This window comes from Labrus bergylta, chromosome 13, assembly GCF_963930695.1.
Source record: "Labrus bergylta chromosome 13, fLabBer1.1, whole genome shotgun sequence".
In the NCBI taxonomy this organism is placed as follows: Eukaryota; Metazoa; Chordata; class Actinopteri; order Labriformes; family Labridae; genus Labrus; species Labrus bergylta.
The window spans coordinates 2,559,673-2,578,997 of NC_089207.1; the positions used below are offsets into that span (position 1 = coordinate 2,559,673).

Sequence of the window (19,325 nt, forward strand, 5' to 3'; positions counted from 1 at the left end):
AAGTAACTATTGTGTTACTTTCAAGTAAATTTTTAAATGCTCAAATGTGTCAAAGAATTTAGACCCCACCTCCACCCCTCTTTAACAGAACTTAAAATACATGTGTATGTTCAATTATTTATGATAATCTGAATATTATAATGAAATGGACACTTAATACAATCAATAATTAACAGAAACAGTGTACACAAATCTAAACTATTTTAATGTTGCTGTGGGACAAAGTGAGACTAGCCTCCAATCAAATGTCATGTATTATTGTAGATATTATAATTACTATGTTTATATAGTGGAGCCGTAAAAATGACATAATAGATGTTTTGTCTGCTGTGGTAGACAAATATTCTAATTTCTCAAATGTCTGTTTGAGCTCGACATTCATTTGAGCATGGCAGGCCGACCCCTGCTCTGACCGGTATTTTGGCAACTAGTGCTCTGAATGACTCCGACTCAACCATCGATATTGGCAGCATATCCTCCACAACATACCTGGCTACCAGTTTGTTTAGCTCGGCCTGAGACAAAACGTGTGGTGGTGGGGCCGTAAAATCAAGCTTCGGTTGCTTAGGTTTTGTGGCAGTCTCCTTCTCCTTCAGATTTATCATAAATAATTGAACATGCACATGTATTTTAAGTTCTGTTAAAGAGGGGTGGCAGTAACGGTAACGGCGTTATAATGATGGGAAGAGTACCACTCAACCCACCTGCAGCTTGGTGAGGAGGAGCTGTACATTTAGCCACTGTTCTCTTATGATTACGACTGAAATGTGAACATTGCTTACTTGAGTAAAATAATAGGAATTGTCTTCTTACCGTTTGTGATCACTGCAAAGATGCTCAGAATGATTAATACAGGAGAAAGGTTCATCTCTGTTCGCTTAGATATTAAATCTCCAATTATTAGCATGATGAGGATTTCCTTTTCACTTAAAAGCTCCCAACCGGTCCGGTATGAGACCCCCAGTCCTTAGGGCGATACACACTGTATGTGTGTAAAAAACGTGTGGTAAAGGGTTCTCTTGGTTAGCGGGCTACACACACACACCGGCTTCCTGCTCGCGAGTGACCCGCGCCCAACTGCAGTGTTCACAACCTGACTCTTGGGTGTTGGGCGGAGCTCAATGTGGACGAAAGCTGCAAAGTGCATTCTTTTGCAGCTTTCTGAGAGTAAATTCAAATTTACAAACATTGGAACGCGGCCCGCCAACATGAACATTTCTTTTAAATATAAGTAAGGTCTTTTACCTGCTTTATGTAACATAACAATGAGTGAGGTCTTTTACCTGCTTTATGTAACATAACAATGAGTAAGGTCTTTTACCTGCTTTATGTAAAGTGTCTTGAGATAACACTTGTTATGAGTTGACGCTATACAAAATAAATTGAATTGAATTGAAAATTGAATTTTAAATATCAGCTTTAAAATGTGAATTTACAGAAGACTTTATCATTCAGACTAAAGAAGCAGTGCAAACAATAAGAAAAACACAATTGCTTGTTGATATCTATGTTGTTTTAACTTTTTGATAAAGCTTCAGTGAAACATGAAGAACCCCATGATGCTCCCAACCTTCAGTCCCTTTTTATAAATGGGATGAATTTGCAGAACAGGTCTTACCATGTTCCACTAAGAGGTGATGTGAAGGACAGTCACTGTGCAAGTAGCTCTCAGAGCAGAGTCTGAGAGAACATAATGCAGTCATCAAGTATGACAATATTGTCAAATATCTTCTATCATTAAATATGAAACATTATCAATATATGAACCTGATGTTTATCTCCTGCTGATTCTCATTAAGTTTATACTCCCTCTCTTATTACATGTGTTGATCAGCTGTCACTTTAATGTTGCCTGAGATAATAATGAACCAGAGAGCTGGATGAAGTTACCTTCAAGCACATGTCTCTCAACATCTTTATCTATAGTGACCAAACAGTAAGTATATTCAGACAGGATGTTTAACAGAAAGGCTGGCTTGCTAGCCACACTTCAAATCTTCCCACAGTGTTTTCACGGAAAAATAACTTTATGCAAATTAGATTTAAGTGTGAAAAATCACATATAAGCCTTTAAGATATTAGAAATGTTTTTTTACATGGCAGTGACTTTTTCAGATTGTTGCCTTATTCGGGTCAACATCGGCCAAAGACATCTGAGAGTTACAGCAAAAGAATTGATCAAGACAAGACAAGAAAACATGTTTAGAGTAAAATCGGTCACCGCAGACGATTCCTGCTGGTTTTTGAGGAGTTCAAAGCCGTTTTCTATTTTGGGGACTCTATTTCATTCTACACTTTGTATTGAAATGTGTTTACATTTCATACTCTGCTATTCTCCTTCAGAAGTGGGCAGCAGCTCATATATGAAAAGTTAATGTTTTACAACAATGTCTGTAGAATAATTCATGAATGAGTCCGGTTAATTAAAAATGTTAAATTTAATGAGGTGAAAGTCAATTTCAGAAATCAAGAAAAACAGGTTCATCAATGCTGTCACAGCTTCTGCATCAGGTTACAGTTACCTTTCTATCAGTCCTAGAATAAATCTTGAAGAGTACAAACTTCGAAAAAAAGAAAAAAAAAAAAAAGACCGGGAATGAATGGGGGTTAGGAAGGACAAGTAGTCATGGCTTTGTGGTTTAGAATCGCCCTGAACGCTCTCTGTCTCTTGAGCGACGCCTCTCATGGTCACGACCTCCTCCGCCTCCTCGACCTCTGTCTCTTGAGCGAGATCGCCTCTCTCTTGATCGAGACCGAGACCTGTGCCGGCTGTGGAAAAATGAGGACGAGTTTAGTATGATTGGATATAAAACATCTACACCTGGCAGGTTTACAAAAGGAGCCTGAATGCGTCTGTAAAGTTTATGGTTTTTTTTACCCCTTCCTCCTGCGCCCATAGAGCTCTCTCCTCAGTTCACGCGAGATCGGCTTCAGATGCATGAAGTTGCAGAAGCCTCCACGAGTGCATTCCCTATGGAAGAGGTGCAGAAGAATCACATCGATGTGTTAATGGTGAGCAAGATTCACACACAGTAGCAAAAGACACTTAAAGAGAGGTGATGGGGAAATATATATAACCAAGATTATGCAAACAACAATCTCATGCTGCCCATGCACTCTCACCCTTTAAAACACAGCTGGAATCTAGATTAAATATTATGATATATTATATTATGATATCATGAACCGGTGTACAACGGCATGAGAGTGAAATTTAAACCTTTAACTTACTGTTGTTCAAAGAATTATTGCAATACATTTTTAACTGATGTCATATGTTTTATGTATGTCTTGAATTGCACTTTAATGACTTGACTTGAATTTCCATTCTGGTATTGGGCTCTTGACTGATTTTATTGCGCTGTTTTTATATTTTGCTGTGTTGTCTGATTTTCCAATTCGTTTTGGTTTATGTTTTATGGTGATGTTGTCTTTGTGTTTCTTGTCTTCTGTGTGCTCCTGTTGCAACACAAATTTCCCCTTGTGGGACAATAAAGAATCTGAATCTGAATTCATGTGGCACTGCGTTAAATTAAACAGACATCCATATCAACTCTATTTTGTCATATAGTACTCACCCCATTTCATATTGACGACAACAGGCTTCTCTGAAGTCTGTGACAGGAGAGAGCTCAGCATGGATGGGCTGGCCATTAAACCAACGATTATTCAGGTCTATAACAGCCTTCTCTGCATCCTCTTCATAACGAAACTAACAAAGAACATAGATTGAAAGATTTGAAAAAAATCACACACTCTGGATCCAAGCTTACAAAGCATGGCATGGAGACATAAGAAACTGAACACCCACCTTCACATACACATTTCCTACTAGGTGGTCTCCAAGGTTGTCGCACACATTCATCTCCTCCACCTCTCCGTACTTTTCTTCCATCTCTGTGAAGACCTCCTGCATGGATGGGAGAGAAGATTAGGTCTGGAATTGTGTATCTAAGTGTTCATTACAATTTGGAGATGAAATCCATTGAAGGAATAATTTGATAAAAAAGCTAATTCACTATCTGGTAGAGGTTTATCAGAATCAGAAATACTGTATGTATCCCCAAGGACAAATTAAGTCTGTATAGTAAATATCAAGTATTCTCTGCAGCAGATGAGCTTCAGTCGACACAAAAATTGAAACCAACTACCCTCTTTCAAATGTATAGAATCCACCTACCAGAACTTTAAAAGCTAAGAAGTCTTCATTCCTTTTTTATTTTGCTTTATTCAGACAAAAGAAGAGCAAGAACTGAACATTTTTTCTGAGAAATGGGAAACCTATCTAATGCTGAGAAACAACTCTTTACACATCAATCAAAGTCATTACAGTGGACCTGAAGTTTAAATCATAGGCACCTTTAACCAGCCGCTGATGAGCAAAAATACGTCAACAAGAAAATCCAGATCAGGTGGAGCACATACATTCAGTAGTCTGCAGAGGACATTCTACATCTGATTGTTAGAAACTTAATCTGTGATTGCTGAAGAGGGAATGTTTTTGTTTCTACCTCCTGAGTTTTGAACTCCCATTTGATTCAACAGAATCATTGTTGTTACATTCACATGTGTAAAAACGTGTGTTTAACGGCCAAATTATTAGTGTCTTCAGGAATGAATAAACCATTCTCTCAAAAGAAGTCAAATAAATCCACCACTGGCAAAGTGGTTGAGGACGCTCAGACAAACATGATACAATTTGTAGAATCTCTTACCTCAAAAAACTCGTCATAGTGCTCCTGCATCTCCATGTCACTGATGGCACCTAATGTTTACAAAGGAGAAAATAAAAGATACAACATTATAGATTTTGTTTTTTTTTAACTGAGAAAAGACATATTCTGGAAACTTTAAAGCAGAGATGATGAAGTGATTGCTATATCTTTAGCCAAAACAAATACATAATGACTTTGGCTATGACTCCATCCATCAACTACCTATAATCCAATCATACATACAATTAAAGTCCACTCAGGAATAACTAGAAACAGACTATAAGCACTGTCAATCTATCATGTTTGATAAAGCGATGTTTAGTGCTGTACATAAAATGTTGTATATACTAAACTATTCATATTAGATAGTGGAACAGCATTTCATCTGGCTACTAAAAATACAACTGTTAAATGACAGAATTACCACATCTGCACTACGAGGATATGTAGAACAGATTCGGGATCAGAGTTTACATGAATTGATCTAAAATTATTGACTGTTTAAAACTGAACTGCTGCTGCAAGAGGATGATTGCAAATGAGAAAACATGGATGTATGACCATGAAAAAAACATTCATGAGGATTTATCTGAAAGGTTGAATCACTTACATGTCAGACCATCGGCAGACTGGGCGCTGTTTTGAGGGTTACGGTAAATGTTCAGGAGGGCAATTGTCTGAAACACAAACATGAAAAATGTGAAAATAATGTAAAGTAAACAGCTCCTATTTTAATGCAAGCAGCAAACAAAAGGTTTCAATAAAACACTCTTTAAATTGACTGAAAATATTCTTTGTTATAAAACTATGAACACACAAACCTGTCTTTTCAGACCTTAATCTCCCCATCATTTCCATTTCACATAACTACAAAATAGTACCCCTCATATCTATAAAAAAGAAAAAAAACTTACCTGGCTGAATGTTGGCTTGTTGTGTAATCTAGAGCAGCGATCGCCATGTCGGCAGGCACCAATTTTGAAGTAAAAAGAGCAGTTGACCCTGAGAAAGAAGAGATAAAAATGCAGATGATTTGTTGGCTGAAAAAAAAGAAAACATTCATGAGTCTTAAATAAACTTTTTGGAAATTCAGAATCTAAAATTTGCAGTTAAGTTTTAGAATTGTGTAAACATGGGTTAAATCAAAATGTCTGAGGTTTGTAAATATATATCCACATAGAAAGGAGTATTGTTGAACACATTTTAAAACGTTTTTATAAAAGTGGGGAAATGTATTCGCTAAAGTATCAAATAGGTAACATCTTTAAGCTATTTGGACAATGGGAAATGTTTGGATGAAGCAATAAAATAATTCCCAAAAATATAATTAATCAATTCAATGTTCAACTCTCTGTATATTTGTAATTATTTCCATAAAAGTTCAAATATTAATTTGTGAAATCTTGTTGAAAGATTGTTGTTGGAGGCGGCAGTAGCTCAGTCTGTAGGGATTTGGGTTGGGAATTCCCAAGGGAGTCGAATTTTATACTATTATTATTATATATTAAACTATTAATTATTATAATAAAAACAAATAAACAATAAAAATAAAATAAATTAAATTATTTAAATAAAAATATTATTATTAAAATTATAATAATAAAATAAAAATATATATTTTTTATAATTTATTATTATATATTAACTATTATTATATATAATATTATACTACTACTTTGATTTTATATTTTACCCCTTATTATAATTATAAAACGGGGGTTATCAATATTGTGGGCGTGGCCAATACATTATAAAGGACAAGAATGTGTCAGAGACTTAATAAATACAAGTTATGGAGAAAAGATGTTTCAAAACGAAGCAGACTGAAGAGAATAAAGAGGTAACACACACACACACACACACACACACACACACACACACACACACACACACACACACACACACACACACACACACACACACACACACACACACACACACACACACACACACACACACACACACACACACACACACACACACACACACACACACACACTTCATTCATTATCCTTAAACTTAAAAATGACTCCTCTAACAGATAAGTGGTCCATTTTGAAGAGGGGTCAGAGTTCATTCCTTAATCACAGTTAATATCTTGATCGACCTTATTTCCCTCTGAAACAAAGAATGAAGTAGCACCAGCTAACTCACAGCGAGGCTTCACTCACTGTATTTACTCATATTATTCTCCAGTTGTAGAAAACACGATGATTGCTGATTCAAATAAATAAATAAATCGTTATTAAAATGTATTTATGACCATCTCTGCACTTTTCTGCTCCCACGCGCTGGAGCAGCAGCGGCGCGCTATTTTCCTCACGTTAGCTAGCTTGCGCTGATTAGCCGTTAGCCGGTTGCTAAAGCAAGTGCACGTTTTCCAGCTTTAAGACTTCAAACACCGCCGTATTTATAAAATATATTAAAGTGGAATATTAAGAAAACTTTACACGAAACACACAGCCGCTACAACCTTTAATAAATGTAATTTCTTACTTGTCTTTTTCTGTCCCAAAAATGGATGCCAGGTATTCTGCCATCTTGGTTCGCCTGAGTTAACCAGCAGCAGCAAAAACCACACTTCCGGCATGGCCCCTTCAGAATAAATGTCTAAACTTCACAAATGTAAGACTTCTCACTGAATAAAGATAAAGATAAACTTTATTGATCCCCCATGGGAGCTCAAGAAAACAGGAAAAAGGAATACAATTATTAAAAGTAAAAATCAAACATATGTACATCAGTTAAATAAAGGCAGAACAAACACAATCTCCGTTTTAGAACACAAAACGTCGGCGTACGATTTTAACAATTTACCTGTCAGTACTTTCATAACTTAAATGTGATACAACAAACCTGGAAAATGTTATGATTGTTAACCTCACGTTTTTCAAAAGATACTTAAATATTAAATTAATGCTTTATTATGCATATCAAGTCTGTCAACGTTGTGGATTCAACTTTTTTGAGTCAGTAATGTGGTGTGTGTGTGTGTCACAATACTCCTTTTTTCTAAATTCTAATGAAAAAATTACAGGACCTCAAAGTAAATCAAATCACAGCAATGCTATCTTTTAATTACAATTTATACGACTATCTTAACACTTGGTTTTAAAAGTGGAATCTTTAACAAAGAAACATGAATTTTCACAAAATGTTTATTAATTTCCCCATTTATCCTTCCTGTGTGAGACGTTTTTCTGCAGTAGTAGTTTTTCTGCAGTAGTAGTAAATACAGATCAAAGCTGGACATTGGAAATGAATGAGGGTGACAGTATCTCAGCTGAACAGCAGACTTGGTAAGATCTGTAGCACAAAACACGCCCACAAAATTCAAATTATTGCATGTCTGGAAGTATAAATCTTTAAGAAGATTTTAGTCATTATTTTTTCAAGAGAGTTGTATATCTTCAGAAAGTCCAGTTTAGAAAAAACTGTTTAAAGCAATGTCTGTTTTAACATCTTTAAAATTTGAGAGTTTTATGTTTCTCCCAATGGGGGATCAATGAAGATTAGTGTGTTACTTTCAGACTTACCCATATGTCATAATATAACTAGCCTATAGGCAGCCTCAATATGAACCATACTATTATTCAGACAGAGTTTTTCCAAAGCTATTTTTTCGACTAAATGGTTGAAGGAAAACAACCGATAGACTGGTTTAGTCAGTTATAAGATAACGCTGGAGTTATTGATTGATTGTATATAATGTAAAATCTCTTACCACAATGCGATGACTTTCTTTATTTTGAAGGCAGGGCAGCCAAACCGGAAATATGATATGATATTTGTCGCTTTGGCGGCGAACCGGACTTTCAAAATAAGAGTCGCTTTGTTACTAATTTACAGTACCATATATTCTATCAAATATGCAGTCATTGTATTTATAATATTTACAGTCTATGATTTAAACAGAGAACTGTTTACTGCAGTTTAACGGACAAGCATAATCAGATTATACATTATTAAGACATTCCTTTAAATATTTGATGTCAGCCAGTTCTATGCCTGTAAAGCATCCTTTTTTTTTAAACTAGGCCTACATGTAGTAAACAACTGATTGCAGTTATTATTATTTTCTTTAAATCAACTGAAAATATTCGAGGTTCAATAATTATGAAGGCCAAACTTATGTATCACTGCAGGGGTCTATTTTATAGCAATGGTATCAAAACAAAGTCCATTTAAAATGTCACACAATTTGTAAAATTATTAAAGACACAAACCAATTTGGTCATCAAGGCAATTTATTCAATACACCAACACTTTGATCATTTGAATTTCAAAATTCAAACAATTGAAGAAATGCCTGAAAATCATCTGGGGGGGAAATGCTACAGATATTAATATAATACTTGATAGAAAAACACAAGACATGATCCATGTAGGACGATAGGTTCATTAATCAGACTTCTGTGAGAGGGAAAGGACGAGTTTGTGGTTGGACAGTTATGTTGATTTTTTCATCAGTTTTAAAACGTGTCACTTTATAAAATGGTTTTCCAGACCTGTTCTAAACAAGTTCTTTCAGAATAAAATGACCAACCAGAATAGTGTGCATTAAACACAGCCACACCTCAGATCATAACCAAGGCTAGGTTAAGAAACACACAAAGGGCAACTAACTGATGACTTGATTCACAGCAAGGCCTTTAGAAACAAAGGGATCAGTGCATTTGTTGCATTTAATGAAATGGCAAGGGCCTAAAGTGGCCCCTGCGATAAACCTGGTAATGCGGAAGGAGACAGTCTGTTTATTTTTTATACTTTATTTTTCCAAAAGTAAAACACCAAAGTGACAAAACGAAAAGACATACGTAAAGCATACTATAAAACCAAAAACAAAACAATCAAACAAACCAGTAACATCAAAACACCAGTCCAAATTCATATGTCATGTGTACGTAAACCATCCCACTTAAAACCCTGCTGCCCATGGTACGACCCCCGCTTCCACAACTGGGACCGATAACTTGAAGTCGATACAGTATGAAGCAAGGAAGTCAAAATTCATGTTAGATAAACAGTTAAATGAAATGACTTAGACATAATACATGATTCATTCATACATAAATCATTGTCAAAGCATATTTAGAAATACAAGAAATACTAGCAACTGTTTTTGCAGAACAAATATTGGAGGATGAGGTGGGTGGGTGTAAATTGGTGTTAAATATCTGCACACAGAACTTTTTTGTCTCAGGGGCCAAAATCTATCTATAGGCCTACTTTACGGTTTAATGTCCACTTTTTAGTTGTCCCTGTACTAAAAAAAAAAAACACTTTTATTTGAAGTTTATACATTTTGACAAAAGGAGGTTACATCACAGGTTGGTTACATTGTGGAATTATTCATAATATTTTGTTAGGGAACTGGAGCGCAAGTTAACACTCACTCACAAGAGATAAGTGCAATAAGAAAACATGTTTATATTTTCATTTCATTGTACAGCGTTCCCCTTGTTATTTTTTGTATTATATCTTTGCTTTAATACAGTGTATAGCTTCTGTACAGTTTATTTTAATTTATTAGCTGTTACTACAACTTATTTATTTTTACTTTTACTTTTTTTTGTACTTTTCAACTCTTTTTTTTCTTCTCATAAAGCTATTCTATTTTATATATAATTTTTTTTTTTTTTGTGGAAGCTGACTCCGGGAGAAACGCACAAAAATTCCAATGTACCTGTAACAATTACAGCTGTTCAAACTGCCCGATTATAGCAGAAGTGCTAGTTTCCATCTGTTGTCCCTAGGCAGGTAATAGAGAAAGACAAATTACAAATTACAAATAAAAGGCACAAGTGACACAAGACAATAATAGAGGTTAAAGGTTAAAGGTGGTCACAGACTTGGTTTTCATTTATCCACTGTTTGAGGTGTGTTTTGTAGGTTGCATATGTTTGTGAGTCTCTTATTGTGAGTGGGAGAATATTCCAATATTTAGTTCCTTTGACTGACAGAACAGTTTGTCTGAATGTAGTGCGTCTGTATGGGACCTCACAGTCTCCTCGGGCTGTGGCCCCTGGTGCCGATCCCACCGACAGACTTCAGCTTTATGAAGTCCTTCAAAGGAGGAGGAGCAAGTCTGTCCAAAACGTTATATATAAAACATGCACTTTTAATGCATCGTGGGGTACAAACATGGAATTCCAAAAGACACGTTAACAGCTCTTCGTCTACAGAGATTTTTAAAAGGAACTGTCTTCACATTTAATCCACGAGGTCAAACGTTTACATTTATAAAATGTTTTCTTCTTTTTTTTTTTCCATCGACTCATTCACTCCATTTTTAATAGATGAATGCCTGTTTCATTTAGCTGATAGAGGGTTAACATTCTCAATCTTTCTATTGTATGTATGTGTCTAAGTGTGTGTGTATGAATACGTGTATAGGTTACTGTACATGTGTTAATATTTAATTTTGTTTTGAAACTGTGTAATTCGATTTGCTCAGTTGATTTATTTGTCTCTTAAGAGGTGAGGTCTCTTGTGTACGCCTGTTGGCTTCTTGACCTCTCCTGACACACCTTTTAAGTTTTTGTTAATCCTATTTTGATGTATTCTTTTATGTGTGCTAACAAATAAATAAAAAATTAACTAAATTATGAAAATGTAGTAAATTGCGTTTATCTAAAAACAGTGCAATGGTGAAACGAAAATGGAAAAATATTTTTTTATGGCGCTTTTTAAAAAGAGATTGTACCAGCAGAAAGTGACCATGTGTTTATACAGTATTCAATAAGTGGAAACATCACTCTGAATGTTTTCCACATGAGTTTACTTCACGCTGCTGTTCCACCACTTAGGCTCCGCCCCCCTCCGCGAAATGTCTCGCTGACCAACAGAAAACTTGAATGATAGGATTCGACTGTTCGCGTCAATTTTGACTGCTTATCTACAATATTTGAACATATTCCAACATCTCCCAAGGCCTGCTTTTAAAAAGGTATGGATTATTTGAGAAATCTATGTACTTGTTATAAAGAAAGTGCACTAAAATGTGGCCTCTATTTGTCGTGCTCTGACTCTTCCCGCTATTTTGTGGCTCACCTGCTAGCTGGCTAGTTAGCCGCTGCAGCCGAGAGGGGAAGAGACCGCCTTCATTAAAGCTGGTTAAAAAAGAAAAACACACAACAACACCCAGATAGCATAAGCTCACTTCCCTTACTTGCTGTCGCGGCTGCTACGGTTGTTTTCCATTCATTTTGGAGGTAGGTTAATATGTTACGTGGTGAGTGTAAAACAAAAACAAGAAGTTAAAGTCAGTGCAGCGTTAGCCTTGTTGCTAACAGGAAAGCTAACGCAGTGCAGCCGTAAACACAGCGCGTCTACATCCTCACACTAAACATCTTCTCTTTTAATCCTTACTGTTTGTTTGTAGATGCCGTTTCGGATACACCTAGCGTTGTTGTTTTTTTTGTTTGGACACATTGTAAGCGTTAAGAGTTGCTCCGTGTTTTCTTCTTCTCGTGTCGTATTTCTCGCTGCAGCTCTCGGAAGTCTCGCCACGCTGTAAAAATCTTTAGCCAGGATTTCCGGCTCCTTTCCATTTCGCCCTATGCTGTTTTGTTTCCGTTTATTCTATTTCCGTTTTTAAAAGTTTTCTACGCGTCGAGTAAAAGTGTGATTTATCAGAGATCTGCACGAGTAATGACCCGCTGTGTGTTAGTTGGATATTTTAACCGTAGTTTAGCACATGTTGTTGTGATATGCTGCCTCGGCCCGCGCTGTAAACGCTGTGGGGGGAAATGTTGCTTCACTTGCTTTGCTGTTGAGCAGCTTATCTGAGCCGACACGTGTACTCTAATGGTTTAATCATAGTTTCATACAGTTTTACAACATGTTTGTGTGATGTGTATTTATGTTTGGTTACTACTTTGGCCTCCCATTTGGCCTTTAGAGGGTGAAGCCTCGCCCCTCGAGTTGGCTAACGTTAGCAGTCAGTGAACTGTGTTCCGGGCAGCCAATCAGGAGTCGAGGCTGAAAGGCCTTTATGGTAGAGAAACCTCACTGAATATAATGTAATAGATGTTTATTGTGTACAGGACAGTACAGGTACATTGGAATTCTTGTGCGTTTCTCCCTGAGTCAGCTTCTACAAAAAAAAATTAAAATTATATATAAAATAGAAAAGCATTATAAGATTAAAAAAAGAGTAGAAAAGTACAAAAAAAGTAAAAATAAATAAGTTGTAGTAACAGTTAAGTGATGTACAATAAACTGTACAGAAGCTATACACTGTATTAAAGCAAATATATAATAAAAATAAATAAAAAAGGGGAACACTGTACAATGAAATAAAAATATAAATATGTATAGAATAGAATAGAATAGAATAGAATTACTTTATTGATCCCAAACTGGGAAATTGTGGCGTTACAGCAGCAGATTGTCCAAACACACAATATGAGCAAAAAACACAATATTAGCAAATTTAGACACAATATAATATTAAATACAAAGTAAATAAGCACTAAAAAATATAAAAAATAAGAATGAATGTGAATATATATATATACAACCAGGATTTAATTTAGCATTATTAGTCTGAAATGGGAAGATTAAATGTAAATGTGCAAAAACAGAGTTGTAAATGGACAGTATTGACATAGGGAGCTGTGTAATCAGTGATACATGAGTTAAAGTGCAGGAGTGTAGACATGTTATCAGCAGAAACTATTCAATATAACGGAGAGTAGACAGACAAATGAAGTGAACATGAGTGCAGGGATCATTTGTAAATTTAATATGTGCAGAACAGATTACAGTATAGTGAGATATTATCAGCAAAGATAAATAAAGCAAAGATATAATACAAAAAAATAACAAAGGGGAACACTGTACAATGAAATGAAAATATAAATATGTTATCTTGTCTCTAACTTTCTACATCTACAATTCAATTCTACAATTCACTTAGCAGACGCTTTTCTCCAAAGCGACGTACATCAGAGAGTAAGAACAACACAAGCAAGGATCTAGAAAAAAGGGAACAATGTGAGTAAGAGCAAACGATCAGCTTTGAGTCTGATTGGACACACAGGTGCTGACAGGAAGTGACCAGAGGCAAAGCACAACATGGAGGGCAGTTCTTGAGAGCTCTAATCAGTATAGCATCTCTTTTTGCACCTGAGGTTATTGCACACACATTTTTCACATTATATAATTGCACTGTTTTTTGTTTTTAAGGTTAATGTTGCACACTTGTTTTGCACTGTGAGGTGGTCAACTGTCCGTTTAGTCTGTGAGGTGGTCAACTGTCCGTTTAGTCTGTGAGGTGTGGGGTGAAGTACTTCCTTCCCATCTTAATGTCCTGTGCTACAAGTCTCACAGCAGGAGGAAAAAGCTGTTGTGGTAGCGGGCCTTGTGGGTGGAGATGTTCTCTGCTGGTTCATATACACATCCTGGATCCCACAACCTACTTCCCCATTTTTACACATTTCCTTTTACAGTCTATGATAGTTGATGCACATTAAGTCTGAAGCAATTTCCGTTTTAAAACCATTCCTTGAAACTATTCTTTGTCCTTGTTTTTTCTACTTACACAATAATACATTAAATGAAATAAAACACAGACCCCACTCCCTTTGAGCCAGTTATCTTGTTGCTGCTCTTTATAGTGAAACTCTATTGTAGTCAATGTTAAGTGTGTTTGGCAAAGAATAGCTGGGGGAAAAAAAGTGAATTAGTGGATCTACCGAAAATAAGTTGTTAGACAATTTTACATGACCAACTTTTTTTCTGCATACAAAATGTGTTATGTCTCTGCAGTTCTTGGTCTTTCATCATTAAAAGTCATTAAACAAAGAACAGTCATTAAACAAAGAACAGCATTTGATGAGGTTGCGTTTGGACTTCAAAAAATATATGGTTATTTTATTTTGTGATGAATGTAATTTTAAGTGTCAGTTTTGGTATTTGTCCCTACACATAAGTAGAGTGCAAAAAGCAAAATTTAGTGACACCCAATGGAATAACCCCTGCCAAACTTATCATTACAGCGAAGCAGCTCAGCAAGTTAATTCTCCAGGTGGCCTCTAAATGGTCGGAAAATAGCATTCATTGCTCCTCACAGCTCTCTATAGCCAAGTGGGTGTCTTTAAAAAAAAAAAAAAAAAAAAATTGATTGAAAGAGTCTGGAACCTAAAAATACTAAATAAACAAAGATGTAAAACAGGCAAAGGCAGGAATTGGTACTCACGAGTTGGGGATAAGTGTATGGGTGTTTTTGTTTGATAAATAATTGATCAGTTAAAGTACGAAGTATATTATAAAGTATTGATGATTAATTTGTATATAATACCACTAGTACTCTATTTTGTAAATATATTGACAGTATTAAGTATTGTGCTATGTTTGAAAACAATAACAGGCAATGTAAATGTTCCTAACTTGTATGAATTGCAGTAAAGCATCTCTTTCATTTCAGCCCCACAGCCTGGCTCTCCGTGCATAAAGCAGGATGTCTAAAAGCGAAACAGAAGAGATGATAGAGATTGAGATTGATGAGCGGGAGAAGCAGGCCTGCTTGGAGGAAGGGTAAGAAAAATGTTGCTTATTTATACAGAATACTTTCTCACCTACATCTGCACATTTACAGTTTGCTTTATTTTCTTCTTTAACCTTTAGCGTTGAGGAGCAGACCATCACGGCTTCAGATCTGATTCAACAAGATATCGACATCAATGAGCCCATCGGCAATCTGAAGAAGCTTTTAGAGCCCCGTATCCAAATGTCACTGGATGCGTATGAGATCTGCTTGCAAGACATTCAGGTAATTATTAGAACCCATCAAGTTCTGTTGGTGTAACTTGATGGTTCTGTTGTGAAAATAAAAACTGGATCCTAAAGTGTACATGTTGGTCTGATATGGATCCCTTTGACTGACAACCATGCTGAGTTTTCCCTCTTTCTTTACCTTTAATTTCTGTTGTGCTCCACTTTTTAGCTTCATCCCGATCATAGCCTGTTTGACCAGGGAGTAAAGACGGACGGCACAGTGCAGCTCAGCCTGCAGATTATAACTAAACCAGGTACTAATGAGATGCTTCAAAGATCAGAAAATACACAGACATGTATTGCTAGTGTCCAAATTCTAGTTTGCACGTAATCAACCTCCCTCATTTGTGTTTTTTCTTTTCTCACATTTTCAGGGGAGGAGAAGTTGAACATTTTGGAAATTGTGAAGCCAGTAGAAACCGTAGAGGTTGTGATTGATCCGGACGCAGCAGGAGAGGAGGGAACTCTGGTGGAGGAGGGTCAGCTCATCGCTGTGGATCGATCTGGCCTGACAGATGAGACGTCTGAGCAGGTTACACGCTGGGCTGCGGCCCTGGAAGGTTACCGCAAAGAGCAGGTTCGCCTGGGCATACCATATGGTGAGTGATACTTTAATAAAGATATATCAAAGTGTATAAAACAACCCTAAATGTTAAGATAATTAAACAAAACTGTTAGTTTATGAGGTTTTCCTTCTCTCTCTCTCTCTCTCTCTCTCTCTCTCTCTCTCTCTCTCTCTCTCTCTCTCTCTCTCTCTCTCTCTCTCTCTTTCCTCAGATCCTGTGTTATGGACAGCTGATCAGGTGATTCACTGGGCTGTCTGGGTAATGAAGGAGTTTAACATTGATGAGATGGAAATTGGCAGCATCCATATCCAAGGTCGAGATCTCTGCTCATTCAACCAGGATGAGTTCCTTCAGAAAGTGCCTAATGGAGAGATACTCTGGAGTCACCTGGAGCTCCTCCGAAAATGTAAGATAGAACTGTTGACTTTTTTCAGTAGTGAAAGTTTTATGTAATTGCATGTACATTTACATGTTTTTATGTTTGACATCTTAATTGACCCATCTGTCACATAACTGCATTTTACTTATCATGTTACTTCAGCATCTTTCATCTTTCATATTTAGTCATGTAAATATTAGTCTTTTCTTATTCTGTTTATTGTTGATATTTAATGTTGTACCTGTACATAAGAGAGCACAGTTCACTGAAGTTAAATTCCTTGTGTGTGTGTGTGTAAGCATACCTGGACAATAAATCTGATTCTGATTCTGACACACTGTTAAAAGTCTACACTGGTGTTTTAAGGGGACAGCTCTCATGTCCTGCTAATCTTGAACTGGATTATGAATTTTCCCATATCATGTATTTTTCTTGTTTTGTTTTTTTCATCCAGATGTGTTGGCAAGTCAGGACCAGTCTGGTGGGGATGCTACTGTCACCATTGATCAGCGTAAGTTTAAAAAAAAAATGCGATCAAAGGTCTTGAAAACGTCTCCTTTCATGGAGCTCATAATGCCATTGTGGACTCTCAGCTGTAGACGGGGTTTGGCTAGTTATGGGGCAAATCAAAATCTAGTTAAAATAAAACTATAACAGTTCTGTCGATTTGATCATTGATAATCTATTCATCTCCTACTTTTCCATTTCTGACTCTAGCTGTACAGATAATCCCAGCTCAAGTGAGCACACCCTCTGCCATAAAGGTATTGAAGCAGAACCGTGGCCCCAGAGCTCCCCGAATTTCAGGAGAGGAGCGAAGTTCACCTGGGAACCGCACAGGTAGATCTCACTATACACAATATATACTATATATATATTTTTTGTCTTTTGTTTCATAGTAAATGCTGTGTTGTCTTTGATTCTAGGCAACAACGGTCAGATCCAGTTGTGGCAGTTCCTTCTGGAGCTCCTGACAGACAAGGATGCAAGGGACTGCATCTCCTGGGTGGGAGAGGAGGGAGAGTTCAAACTCAACCAGCCGGAGCTTGTGGCGCAGAAATGGGGACAGCGGAAGAACAAGCCCACCATGAACTATGAGAAACTCAGCAGAGCCCTCAGGTTTGTTTGGGTTTTTTGTTTCCCTTTTTTTTTTTTTAAAGGGGAAGTTATAATTGTATTATCTCGCGTTCATTTGGGTAAAAATGTTTTTTATCAGTTCAGCAAAGCCTCTAGAAACAGTGCAACCTACACTTCTTATAATGCATCTCAGCAGCAGCAGCTTTCCTTTCAGTTTCTGTGGTTGAAAAAGCGCCCCAGTCCTTCAAACTCTTATCATGTAACGTGAATAACTTAAAGATTTGGCCAAGAAGATGAAAAAAGGATAACACAGCTTGTTCGGCTGTTCACAATTCATTTGTCTTTTAGAGTTGTACCACACATAACAGGATAACAGTTAATGTGTAAAAACATTGCCTTGCCCCTTGAACAAGTGCATTGGTGTTAAAGTCTTTCTATGTGATTTTTCACACTTAAATATAGAAATCAAGAATATCCTCTGAAAATAACTCTGTGAGTCATGACTGTCTACAATGGGTGTAACACCCGAGTCCCACTGTCTGTGATGTTTTCAGAGGATGAAGTATATACATGCATGCACACAAACAGGATCATATGAACATGCACTAATGGAGAGATGTCAGAGTGATGGAACTGCCCTCCTGAGCTGAGCTCAAGGGCACCTCGGCAGTGCTCAGAAGGTGATCTGGCACCTCTCCAGCTACCAGACCAACTTCCAAACTTGGTCCGCACTGGGACTTGAACCGTCGACCCTCCGGTTCCCAACCCAAGTCCCTACAGACTGAGCTACTGTCGCTAGCATTACAGCATAACACAACAGCATGCTCAAGGGCGACATCTGCTGGATCAAAAAATATCATATAAAGCCTTCAAGTGTCATGTTCTCAAAGGACATTGAATTTGTAGTGTTGGGATAATGATATTATCCTGTTTATGTACTCTTCAACTGTAGGATTCCAGATACTGACCTCTACATTCTTGTTTAGGTATTACTACGATGGGGACATGATCAGCAAGGTGCAGGGCAAGCGCTTTGTCTACAAGTTTGTGTGCGACCTGAGAACTCTGATTGGCTACAGTGCTGCCGAGCTCAACAACCTGGTGACAGAGTGTGAACAGAAGAAGCTGGCTCGTATGCAGATGCACGGCATCGGTCAGCCCATCACTACAGTGACCCTGGCCACCACGACACTAGACAAAGACAGTTAAACGGGGGCGTTCCTTTGCAGTGCTCTCCAGCTCCCACAGGCCAACTGTTCTCCACCACTGCTGGGGAAAAAAACAAATCAACTTCCTTTTTTCTTCATTTTAAAAACAGCTGCGACCTTTGGGCACAGAAATGCAAGACTGATCATTGTGGATTAACAACATTGTTGTCTTTACAGTTTGATTCATCTAAGGCAGGTTTTTTTTTTTTTATATAGCTTTCCTTTAACTCTAACCAAGAGGAGAGGCGCGTTCAGGACAAAAGGATAAATGCCAGTGTGATTTTTTGAGCAACGCTGTTGTGTGCATGTGATTGAATGCTTGAATGAGTGACTGAAAAAAACCCAACTTATGAGCTTTGTGTAATGTGTTCCTTGTCTTAAGTTAGGATAGTTTTCCACTGTATATACCGGAACCATGTTTTTGATAGCCGCAAGGACAAGTGTATTTTCATATTTTCCATTTATAGAGAACCTGTTTTGTATTTTATTTAGTGTTTTTTCCCTGAATTGTTGGACCTTTTTTGTCCACTAGGGGGAATAAAGTGGTAAGAATTTTTCTTAACATTTAAAAAATGCAGTCTCCTTGCTTAAGCTTTAA

At 37.0% G+C, this 19,325-nt stretch overlaps 2 protein-coding genes across 3 annotated transcripts; one reads left to right on the top strand and one right to left on the bottom strand.

The window, feature by feature from the left end:
• Positions 1-2,419: 2,419 nt before the first annotated feature.
• Positions 2,420-7,336, bottom strand: u2af1 (U2 small nuclear RNA auxiliary factor 1). The gene is made up of 8 exons (XM_020627740.3): positions 7,212-7,336; positions 5,630-5,717; positions 5,326-5,392; positions 4,716-4,765; positions 3,812-3,910; positions 3,579-3,712; positions 2,879-2,971; positions 2,420-2,769 (listed from the first exon to the last, which is right to left on the bottom strand). The coding sequence occupies exons 1-8, from the start codon at positions 7,253-7,255 to the stop codon at positions 2,640-2,642; spliced, it is 705 nt and encodes a 234-aa protein (XP_020483396.1). The 5' UTR covers positions 7,256-7,336; the 3' UTR covers positions 2,420-2,639.
• A 4,188-nt stretch (positions 7,337-11,524) lies between these two features.
• gabpa (GA binding protein transcription factor subunit alpha) lies at positions 11,525-18,792 on the top strand. Of its 2 annotated transcripts, none has more exons than XM_020648753.3 (10): positions 11,525-11,664; positions 15,148-15,257; positions 15,348-15,492; positions 15,667-15,751; positions 15,872-16,096; positions 16,275-16,469; positions 16,897-16,953; positions 17,160-17,282; positions 17,369-17,561; positions 18,506-18,792. In XM_020648753.3, exons 2-10 carry the CDS (start codon positions 15,181-15,183, stop codon positions 18,726-18,728), a joined length of 1,323 nt encoding a protein of 440 aa, XP_020504409.1. In that variant the 5' UTR covers positions 11,525-11,664; positions 15,148-15,180; the 3' UTR covers positions 18,729-18,792. The 2 variants fall into 2 exon arrangements, with proteins under 2 accessions (XP_020504409.1, XP_020504410.1); XM_020648754.3 differs by lacking the exon at positions 11,525-11,664 and adding an exon at positions 11,716-11,929.
• The last annotated feature ends 533 nt before the right edge of the window (positions 18,793-19,325 follow it).